This window comes from Bombina bombina, chromosome 4 (genome assembly GCF_027579735.1).
Source record: "Bombina bombina isolate aBomBom1 chromosome 4, aBomBom1.pri, whole genome shotgun sequence".
In the NCBI taxonomy this organism is placed as follows: Eukaryota; Metazoa; Chordata; class Amphibia; order Anura; family Bombinatoridae; genus Bombina; species Bombina bombina.
This window is the reverse complement of record NC_069502.1, coordinates 1,082,795,446-1,082,807,573: the sequence shown is the minus strand read 5'-3', so window position 1 is coordinate 1,082,807,573 and position 12,128 is coordinate 1,082,795,446. Positions and strand designations below refer to the sequence as shown.

The 12,128-nt window shown below is 39.6% G+C and overlaps 1 protein-coding gene across 1 annotated transcript in view; it reads left to right on the top strand.

Moving 5' to 3' along the window:
* PRKCE (protein kinase C epsilon) overlaps nucleotides 1-12,128 on the top strand; it is a 941,255-nt gene that overhangs the window by 562,372 nt on the left and 366,755 nt on the right. Inside the window, 1 exon segment of the mRNA XM_053712727.1 lies at nucleotides 11,891-12,033. Within this exon segment, the coding sequence (XP_053568702.1) occupies nucleotides 11,891-12,033 (143 nt within the window).

Below are 12,128 nucleotides of genomic sequence, written 5' to 3'. Positions count from 1 at the left end.
AAGGGTATTTGATTCATAGAATAAACTTCCATTAGAGGTGGTAAGGACAAATACTATTCTACAAACTAGGTAAGTTTAAACGTTTAGGATTTTTTTTTGGCAGATTTGTTGGGCCTATGTTTTTTTTTCTACCATTCAACTCAGCATGTTGAGTTTATTTCCTTTTTTTGAGAAGTAAAAGCAGTTTAAACTTAATTGGAACCAATAGAGTTGTATCTGTTGGATGCTTCCTACAAGTGCTGATTGGTTGTTAGATACTTCCTGCTAATGTTTTTTGGGCATTCATTGTAATTACCTTATAGTCAATAGCATTGGTAGAATGTGCACAACTAATAATGGTATGTTAGTTTAAATGAACATTTAAACAGCTTTTACTTTATATTATGTATTAATGCATTGAAAATCTTAACATTTATTGTAAAAGTTCATATTTGTAAAACATTTTCCCATCTCTTCTGCCCATGCCCTCTGCTCCCCAAAAACATTGTGTTTATCCTTCCTGTCATAGCTTCCCTTACCTGATCAACTACTTATTTGATATCTTCATCTAGTGGTTTACCAGCCCGGGGATTACAACTTTTGTGTGGTATTAAAGGCACAATAGCAAGAGTACATTATCTAATTTAAATATTTAATAATAATAATAATAAACAATAACAATAATATATCATTAATAATAGCTATTATTTGATTAATATCCATTAATTAAATGTATATATTGGTAATAGATGGCTACTATAATGTGTATTGATTTTGTGGCTAAATCAAAGCCATTCTGAGTAAGTGAAGTTACATGTTCTTCCACCAGGGGGCAAGCAGGAAATAGTTTTGAGAGTAACAGACTCTTAAAAAAAAATATAATTCAAACATTTGTCTTAATGGATCACTAATAATGGTTATGAAGCAATGTCTGACTATACAGTCACTGAACCATAATTTGGCAATAGCGAGTGGTTCATTTGCGCAGTCTGCATTGGCAGTGATTAATGGAACTATTTATAATGGGATAAACAGCTTAAAATTGATAAATGTATAAGGTTATAAAGAAGGAAACATACTTAAGTATATAATATCCAATTAATTTATTGTTAACGTATAAAGGGGACATTTTATTTGTCACGTTAGAGTTTATAAGCTACTAAATATATGCATTTTGCGAATGCTTACAATTTTGCTCAGAAATGCTGACTAATTTGGAAAATGTATTATTTTTAAGATGTATATCAAAATAGAGAGGGGAGGCTTGGTGAGAACAGAATTTTAAGAGAAAATAAAATCCTGTTTAAAATTAAGCTGCATTTCCTAGCAATAGATAGGGTTATATTGTTGATAATGTTTCCTTGACAACTGAGTGATGTGCTTTCCACACATAAGCTATGCACTTGTCAGCCATATTGGAGGTGAACGTGCTTGTGAGCATGTGTACTGGTACATTTCCCTAAGACAACATATCTGTTTAGTGTGGTAATCATATTCACAATTCAAAGTTGTTGTTTGTATAGTGGAAGAACAGATAACAAAAGTGGGACCACAAGAATTACCATGTTTCTTGGCCATGTTAATTAGTATTAATTAATAGCATAACTTAGAAACTAAGGCAGCTAGGGCTGATTTCTTTCTTACAGGTGGTAAAAGTCCACAATCCATTACTTCTGTTAATTACCTTCCCTGCCACTAGGAGGAAGCAAAGATTCCCAGACCACCAATAGCTCTATATAACACGTCCCACCTCTATGGTAGTTAGTCTTGCCTTTGCTGCCATTGGAGGAAGGTGAAGAATAGAGATGTTCTGATGATTTCTTCGTTGAGAAAGGTTCTCAGATTGAGTTGAGACCTATTTCTACTCAGTGTGCAGTGTTTTCAAGAGGGACGTTTAAGGAGATCACGGTGTGCCTTATTATTTCTGTCCCATAAGAATTTAAGTCACTATCCTCCTAAGGATGTCACAGGGACTTGTCTTTTGCCTCCTCTTATTGGGTCTACAGTTAACTATATTTTGTTCTCTGCTTATATGTTTTCAGTACAGGACTGGTTTGCTGCTATTATGCATAGTAGGAGAGTGTTATAAGTAAATGTTATTTATTTTTTAATTTTGTAACACTCGTTTTAACCACTTTTTGGCAGACTTAATATATATTATATATAGCCTAGAGGCAGATCAGTTGCTTTCTCTCCATATATAAGGGGCTCTCTTTTTTTTGGTCAGAACAATATGAGATATATCCATCCTTAAAAAGACCTCAAACTTGGATACTTCTAAAATTTACAGATTCTCCTCTATTCTGTAAATAAATAAATAAAGCAAACAACAATATAGGAGAGCGCTCTAAAAATAGCCTGTCGCTAGTTAAAGTGCGGAATGAGAAGGTGAGTGTACTATAATTATAGATGGAACAAATATAATTACAAGTATAAAAAACTAAATTTATGCTTACCTGATAAATTTATTTCTCTTGTGGTGTATCCAGTCCACGGATCATCCATTACTTGTGGGATATTCTCCTTCCCAACAGGAAGCTGCAAGAGGATCACCCACAGCAGAGCTGTCTATATAGCTCCTCCCCTAACTGCCACCTCCCAGTCATTCGACCGAAGACAAGTAAGAGAAAGGAGAAACTATAGGGTGCAGTGGTGACTGTAGTTTAAAAATTTAAAAAACACCTGCCTTAAAAAGACAGGGCGGGCCGTGGACTGGATACACCACAAGAGAAATAAATTTATCAGGTAAACATAAATTTCGTTTTCTCTTGTAAGGTGTATCCAGTCCACGGATCATCCATTACATGTGGGATACCAATACAAAAGCTTTAGGACACGGATGAAGGGAGGGACAATCAGGTGCTTAAACAGAAGGCACCACTGCCTGTAAGACCTTTCTCCCAAAAATAGCCTCCAAAGAAGCAAAAGTATCAAATTTATAGAATTTAGAAAAAGTATGGAGCGAAGACCAAGTCGCCGCCTTGCAAATCCGTTCAACAGAAGCCTCATTTTTAAAAGCCCATGTAGAAGCCACTGCTCTAGTGGAATGAGCTGTAATTCTTACAGGAGGCTGCTGGCCAGCAGTCTCATAAGATGAGCGGATTATACTTCTTAACCAAAAGGAAAGAGAAGTTGCTGAAGCCTTTTGGCCTCTTCTCTGTCCAGAGTAAACAACAAACAATGCCAATGTTTGACGAAAATCCTTAGTAGCTTGTAAATAAAACTTTAAAGCACGAACCACGTCAAGATTATGTAACAGACGTTCCTTCTTTGAAGAAGGATTAGGGCACAGTGACGAAACAACAATCTCCTGATTGATATTCTTATTAGATACCACCTTAGGAAGAAACCCAGGTTTGGTACGCAAAACTACCTTATCTGCATGGAAGATCAGATAAGGGGAATCACACTGTAAGGCAGATAACTCTGAAACTCTTCGAGCCGAAGAAATAGCTACCAAAAACAGAACTTTCCAAGATAAAAGCTTGATATCTATGGAATGCAGAGGTTCAAACGGAACCCCTTGAAGAACCTTAAGAACTAAATTTAAACTCCATGGCGGAGCAACAGGTTTAAACACAGGCTTGATTCTAACTGAAGCCTGTCAAACGCCTGAACGTCTGGAACATCCGCCAGACGCTTGTGCAAAAGAATAGACAGAGCAGAAATCTGTTCCTTTAAGGAACTAGCTGACAATCCCTTCTCCAATCCCTCTTGGAGAAAAGATAATATCCTGAGAATCCTGACTTTACTCCATGAGTAACCCTTGGATTCACACCAATGAAGATATTTACACCATATCTTATGATAGATTTTCCTGGTGACAGGCTTTCGAGCCTGAATTAAGGTATCAATGACTGACTCGGAGAAACCGTGTTTAGATAAAATCAAGCGTTCAATCTCCAAGCAGTCAGACGCAGAGAAATTAGATTTGGATGGTTGAAAGGACCCTGAAGTAGAAGGTCCTGTCTCAGCGGTAGAGTCCATGGTGGAAGGGATGACATGTCCACCAGATCTGCATACCAAGTCCTGCGTGGCCACGCAGGTGCTATCAAAATCACCAAAGCTCTCTCCTGCTTGATCTTGGCAATCAGACGAGGGAGCAGAGGAAACGGTGGAAGCTTGGCGTTCTGACGAGACGCCATGAGATCCGATTCTGGTTTGCCCCAACGTTGAATCAACTGTGCAAACACTTCCGGATGGAGTTCCCACTCCCCCGGATGAAAAGTCTGCCGACTTAGAAAATCCGCCTCCCAGTTCTCTACTCCTGGGATATGGATAGCTGATAGATGGCAAGAATGAACCTCTGCCCATAGAATTATTTTTGAAACCTCCAACATTGCAAGGGAACTCCTTGTTCCCCCTTGATGGTTGATGTAGGCTACAGTCGTGATATTGTCCGACTGAAATCTGATGAACCTGACAGCAGCAAGCTGAGGCCAAGCCTGAAGAGCATTAAATATCGCTCTTAGTTCCAGAATGTTTATCGGAAGGAGTGTCTCCTCCTGAGTCCACGAGCCCTGAGCTTTCAGGGAGTTCCAGACTGCACCCCAGCCCAGAAGGCTGGCATCTGTTGTTACTATAGTCCAGTCTGGCCTGCAGATCCTCATCCCCTTGGACAGATGGACCTGAGATAGCCACCAGAGAAGAGAATCCCTGGTTTCTTGATCCAGATTTAGTAGAGGGGACAAATCTGTGTAATCCCCATTCCACTGACTGAGCATGCAAAGTTGCAGCGGTTTGAGATGTAGGCGGGCAAACTGTACTATGTCCATTGCCGCTACCATTAAACCGATTACTTCCATACACTGAGCCACTGAAGGACGAGAAGTGGAATAAAGAACACGGCAAGAGTCTAGAAGTTTTGACAATCTGGCCTTCGTTAGGTAAATCTTCATTTCTATCTAATCTATCAGAGTCCCTAGGAATGAAACTTTTGTTAGAGGTGATAGAGAGCTATTTTCTTCGTTCACCTTCCACCCATGGGACCTCAGAAATGCCAGAACAATGCCCGTGTGGGACCTGGCAACTTGAAAAGTCGACACCTGTATCAGAATGTCGTCTAAGTAAGGGGCTACTGCTATACCCCGCGGCCTTAGGACCGCTAGAAGGGACCCTAGAACCTTTGTAAAGATTCTTGGTGCCGTGGCCAACCCAAAGGGAAGAGCCACAAACTGGTAGTGCCTGTCTAGAAAGGCAAACCTGAGAAAACGATGATGATCTTTGTGTATCGGGATGTGAAGATAAGCATCCTTTAGGTCTACGGTAGTCATATAGTGACCCTCCTAGTGACCCTCCTGGATCATAGGAAGGATGGTTCGAATAGTCTCCATCTTGAAGGATGGAACTCTGAGAAATTTGTTTAAGATTTTGAGATCTAAGATTGGTCTGAATGTTCCCTCTTTCTTGGGAACTACAAACAGATTTGAATAGAAGCCCTGACCCTGTTCCTCCTGCGGAACTGGGTGGATTACTCCCATAATTAGAAGGTCTTGAACACAATGTAAGAATGCCTCTCTTTTTATCTGGTTTGCAGATAAAAGTGAGAGATGAAATCTCCCTTTTGGGGGAGAGGTTTTGAATTCCAGAAGATAACCCTTGGACACAATTTCCAATGCCCAGGGATCCTGGACATCTCTTGCCCAAGCCTGGGCGAAGAGAGAGAGTCTGCCCCCTACTAGATCCGTTTCCGGATCGGGGGCTGCTCCTTCATGCTGTCATAGAGGCAGCAGCAGGCTTTTTGGCCTGTTTCCCCTTGTTCCAAGCCTGGTTAGGTCTCCAGACCGGCTTAGACTGGGCAAAAGGTCCCTCTTGTTTTGTGTTAGAGGAAGTTGAAGCTGCGCCACTCTTGAAGTTTCGAAAGGGCCGAAAACTAGACTGTTTGGTCCTTAATTTGTTGGACCTGTCTTGAGGAAGGCCGTGACCTTTTCCTCCAGTGATGTCAGAAATGATCTCCTTTAGACCAGGCCCGAATAGGGTCTGTCCTTTGAAGGGAATGTTGAAAAGTTTAGACTTTGAAGTCACATCAGCTGACCAGGATTTAGGCCATAGCGCCCTGCGCGCCTGAATAGCAAAACCTGAATTTTTAGCCGTTAGCTTGGTTAAATGAACAACAGCATCAGAAACAAATGAATTGGCTAGCTTAAGGGCCCTAAGCTTGTCAATAATATCTTCCAACGGGGTTTCAACCTGTAGAGCCTCCTCTAGGGACTCAAACCAGAAAGCCGCAGCAGCAGTGACTGGGGCAATGCATGCAAGAGGCTGGAGAATAAAACCTTGTTGAATAAAAATTTTCTTAAGGTAAGCCTCTAATTTTTTATCCATTGGATCTAGAAAAGCACAACTGTCCTCGACAGGGATAGTGGTACGCTTAGCTAGAGTAGAAACTGCTCCCTCCACCTTAGGGACCGTCTGCCATAAGTCCCGTGTAGCGGCGTCTATAGGAAACATCTTTTTAAAAACAGGAGGGGGAGAGAACGGTACACCTGGTCTATCCCATTCCTTAGTAATAATTTCAGAAAACCTTTTAGGGATTGGAAAAAACATCAGTGTAAGTATGTACTGCATAGTATTAATCCAATCTACATAATTTCTCTGGGACTACAATAGTGTCACAGTCATCCAGAGTTGCTAAAACCTCCCTGAGCAATACGCGGAGGTGTTCAATCTTAAATTTAAATGTAGACATATCAGAATCAGATTGAAGTATCTTCCCTGAATCAGAAAATTCACCCACAGATTGAAGATCCCCTGCTTCAGCTTCACTATAATGTGAGGGTGTATCAGACATAGCTACTAAAGCGTCAGAGAGCTCTGTATTTATTCTAGTCCCAGAACTGTCTTGCTTTCCTTGCAATCCTGGCAGTTTAGATAATACCTCTGTAAGGATATGATTCATAACTGCCGCCATGTCTTGCAAGGTATACGCAATGGGCGCGCTAGATGTACTAGGCGTCCCCTGAGCGGGATTTATAGGATCTGACACCTGGGGAGAGTTAGACGGCATAACTTCCTCCTTGTCAATTTCTTCTGGTGATACATTTTTTAAAGCCAGAATATGGTCTTTGTAATCTATAGTAAAATCAGTGCATTTGGTACACATTCTAAGAGGGGGTTCCACAATGGCTTCTAAACATAATGAACAATGAGTTTCCTCTATGTCAGACATGTTTAAACAGACTAGTAATGAGACCAGCAAGCTTGGAAAACACTTTAATTACTGTGAACAAGCAGAAAATAAAAACGATACTGTGCCTTTAAGAGAAAAAAACAATCACAGAAACTGCAAAACAATGAAAAAAGCAGTAAATCTTACGAAATTTTTACAGTGTGTATAATAGGCTAAAAGAGGATTGCACTCACTTGCAAATGGAGGATTAACCCCTTAGTTTCAAAACCGGATAAAAAAAAATGATATAAACGTTTTTAAACAGTCACACAAAACTGCCACAGCTCTACTGTGGCCCTACCTGCCCATACAACGACTTTGGAAGGCACAAAAACCTTTTAGAGAGGTCCTAAATGTTCAGGGGACTCCTTCAGGGAAGCTGGATGTCTCAAACTGCAAAAACTAATGCACAATTTAGGCCGAAAATAGGCCCCTCCCAGCCTGTACTCACAGTGAGAGGGCCTAAAAAAAACTATCCCTAGGCAAAATCTAGTCAGCCATATGGAAAAAACTGGGCCCCATAATAAAGTTTTATCACCAATATGTAATAAACGTTCATACACCTTCAGCAAACGTTATATCTATTCAGTAATGTGAGTAAATAAAAAAAATATTAGATAGTGAGATAAAAGAAGGCGCCAACATAGTGCAGATATCAATGAGATAGGACACGCAGTACATGTAAGTCAATATACTTACAGGATTTCAGACACTTGATAAGTGTCACAATAGCCTCCTGGACCCTCAGAGTCGTCCAGCTAACTCCCACTCCACTGTGGTAGGAAGAAACCGCTCGTATCTACCGGCTGTGATGACTCCGCTAATGGTCTCAGATCCAAACTGTGTTCCAAGTTTACAGACCTGTGGCCAGCTCAGGATATACAAAAGCGGTCAGTACTCTCCGGTGAGGAGTCAAAAATGCAGGACAACTAAACAGTTGATGTGTGGTGGCAAAATCAAGTTTACCAATGATGACTGGAAATAAAATAAAAGTTTGTGGCTACAATCTTAAAATTAAATAAGACTTTAATGGCATTAAATATTACCCTTTACAGCAAGCATGATACCAGTCGTTATTAAATCACTGTAATCAGGCTTACCTTAAATAAATCCGGTATTGTCAGCATTTTCTAGCATATCATTTCTCTAGAAAAATTTAAAACTGCACATACCTCATAGCAGGAGACCCTGCACGCTATTCCCCCAGCTGAAGTTACCTCATCTCTTCAGTTATGTGTGAGAACAGCAATGGATCTTAGTTACAACCTGCTAAGATCATCAAAGACCACAGGCAGACTCTTCTTCAACTTTCTGCCTGAGGCTAAAATAGTACTACTCCGGTACCATTTGAAAATAACAAACTTTTGATTGAAGATAAACTACATTAATGCACCACATCTCTCTAGCTACTTCCTATCTTGTCGAGAGCTGCAAGAGAATGACTGGGAGGTGGCAGTTAGGGGAGGAGCTATATAGACAGCTCTGCTGTGGGTGATCCTCTTGCAGCTTCCTGTTGGGAAGGAGAATATCCCACAAGTAATGGATGATCCGTGGACTGGATACACCTTACAAGAGAAAACGATATAATAATACAATGCAAAAGGGAGATAAAATATGTTGATAAAATTGAATTTTACTAAAAAAGTATTCACGTATAACGATAAAAACGGAGTACATACCTAAGCAATAGAAACAAATACAAGCAAAAAAATGGTACCGTAAAAAATAATGTATCACACTGCAGTGGATTAAACTTTTTGTAGATATACCCCTGATAAGGTAAAAAGGAGAATGTCACGCTATTTGGTGAGCTTTGAAGATCCTTGTGTAAAGGGAGTGAACATGAGCAACTCGCAAACGGATTTTCAAGCATGTGACATATCTTTACGTGTGCTGTTGCGGTCACGTGACTCCGATCTGTATGTTGATTGGCCAGAAGTCATCTGTGTATCCTCAGAATGTAAAAAAAAAAGATAGTTATCCCATATCAAAATTTTTTTTTAAATATCCTCAGAATGGTATCACTTTGTGTCTGCTTTCCCGATAACCCTGATCGACATACATATACCTGATGGAAAGCGGACACAAAGTGATTATTATTATATTCTGAGGATACACTCTTATTATTACCACTTATTTTGCAGGGGACTTCTTTTGCTTGTCCTACTTGGTCTGTGATCATGACAGCTAGTCTTTCAGTATGGGGGGGCTGTTAGGGGGTCTCTGACAGTTCATGGAATTTTGGATCCTTGGGGGAAGGGTGCAAGGTTGCCTATAAACATTTTAGAACTATGTGAGAATTTCTGAGGTCTTCAAGCTTGGCACTTATTGAGAGGGAAATCTTTTCTCCGGTTTCAGTTGGACAATGTCCCAGCAGTGCCTTATATCAACCATCAAGGGGGTGACTCACAGGCCCCTGACTATATTTTCTCTTGGACAGAGGCCAGCTGTTTTCTACTTTCTGCAGTTCACATCCTTGTGGATGCTCTGATAGCTCATGATCCCTTCTGCTTGCTTATGGGTTTCCTCCTTTTGCTCTTCTTCCCAGTAGTTTTTCAAATCAGAAAAGAGAATTTATGAGTGATTCTAATAGCTCCAGCCTGGTCTCACAGACGCTGGTATGCAGATCTGGTCCAGTTGCCCTCCCTGGACTCTGAGGCCAGATCTTTTCTGCCAAGGTCCGTTTTTCCATCATGATCTGAAATCTCTAAACTTGATGGCATAGAGATTGAACAGTTAGTTCTTAGGAATAGGTTTTTTTTAAGATTCTGTGATTAAGACCCTGATAAAGGCTTGAAAGCCAGTAACCAGGAAAAGGATTATAAAGTTTGTAAAACTTTTATTTCTTGGTGTCTTGATCATGGTTTTTCTTGGCATTTTTTCAAGATTCCTAGGATTTTGCAATTTGTGCAAGATGGTTTATAATTTATCCACAAGTTCTTTGAAAGGTCAGATTTCTGCTCTTTCTGTTTTGTTTTATAAAAGGATTGCTGATCTTCTTGATATTCATGGTTTTGTTAAGGCTTTGGCTCATATTAAGCCTGTTATTAAACCAATTTCTCCACCTTGGAACATGAATTTTGTGATGAAAGTTTTGCAGGCTCTTCAATGTGAGCCTATGCATAAGGTGGACATTAAGTTTCTTTCCTGGAAAGTCTGGTTTCTTCTGTCTATTTCCTTTGCTATAAGAGTTTCTGAACTTTCCGCTCTTTCTTGTGATTCTCCTTATCTGATTTTTTATCAGGATAAAGCATTTTAAAGAACCAGATTTGATTTCCTTCCTAAGGTTGTGTCCTCGGATAATTTAAGCAGGGAAATTGTTGTCCCTTCTTTGTTTCCCAATCCTAAGAAATCTTCAGAGTGGCTTCTTTACAATTTGGATGTGGTTAGAGTCTTGAAGTATTATGTTGTTACTAAGGATTTCAGACACATGTTAAGTTTGCTTGTTCACTTTTTTATGAGGTCAAAAAAGCTTCTACTGTAGCTTTGGCTTCTTGGCTAAAGCTTTAGCTTACTTGAAGGCGGGCCAGACCCCTCATAATCGGATTATTGTTCATTCTACTAGAGCAGTGACTACTTCTTGGGCTTTCAAGAATAAAGCTTCTGTTGACCAAATTTGCAAGGCAACTACTTGATCTTCTTTGCATACTTGCATAATTCTACCATTTTAATGTTTTTGCTTCTTCTGTGGCAGGTTTTCGTAGAAGGGTCCTTCTTCAGACTTTTGTTTCTGTGTATTTTTTTCTGGTTGATTGTTTTTAAGTGCATGAAAAAATATATGTACTTTCTTTTTATGGTTGTGGGTTTAGTTTCCTTATGGAAAAAAAAGATGTTTCTTATCCCTCCCTATCTCTTTATTACTCGTGGACTCTCCACAGCTTTGTTATTGGTTATCCAGCCGTAATGGATCATGGACTCTTACCCCTTTTATGAAAGAAAACATAATTTATGCTTACCTGATAAATTAATTTCTTTCTTGGAGGTAAGAGTTCATGAGACCCCACCCTTTTTTTAGTGACAGGTTTTTATGTTGTGGCACATCTTTTTTTCCCGGCTCCTATATTTTTTGCTTTTTTATTTCTTTTACTACATATTTTGCTTGGCAATATGTCCGACTAACTACCATAGAGGTGGGAGGGGTTATATAGAGCTCTTGGGTTTCGGGAATCTTTGCCTCCTTCTAGTGGCAGAGAAGGTAATTCCCAGGCTTAATGGATTGTGGACTCTTACCACCATGAAAGATTTATCAGGTAAGCATAAATTTTGTTTTTAAAGTAGAAGTTCAAATTCAAATTAGAAACTTTTCTTTAACCCCACCTAAAAACCACCAAAACCTGCCCATGCATCTTCATATTCATATGTCTTTTATCTTCCTAATCATGCCAGTTAACTGCCACATCACAGCTCTCAGACTAACCAGCCCAGGCAGCTCTTTATCGCTCAGTCCCACAGACTACACAGGATCCAATTTTCAGTTCTGGTTTTTAAATTCAGATTATATGAAGATGGGAGGCTAATAGAATGAGAAGAGGAGACTAGAATTTGTGGTGGTAGGAAATAAGAGGAAGAGGCTCAATACCAAAATTCATAACTGTGCTGTATTCCGTAAGGAAACTGCCCGGCTTAAGTCTGAGGCAAATTATCAAAATGTGTTGCATTTACATGAAAAAGAATAGAATCCACTTTTGGAGTTGTTTTGATTAACATATTTCCTGTTATGTTCTCTCATATTAAATCTTTTAGTATGTAAAATGAATGTTCATCGACGCTGTGAATCGAATGTAGCACCAAACTGTGGAGTGGATTCCAGAGGAATAGCAAAAGTATTAGCAGACCTTGGGGTCACTCCAGATAAAATTACGAACAGTGGACAACGGAGGAAAAAGGTAAAATGCTACTTTCGGAGTAAAAAGTTATTGGTATACACAGAGATTGTATCATAGTTTTATTATAAATCAGGTCTAACTTAGGGAATGGAAAT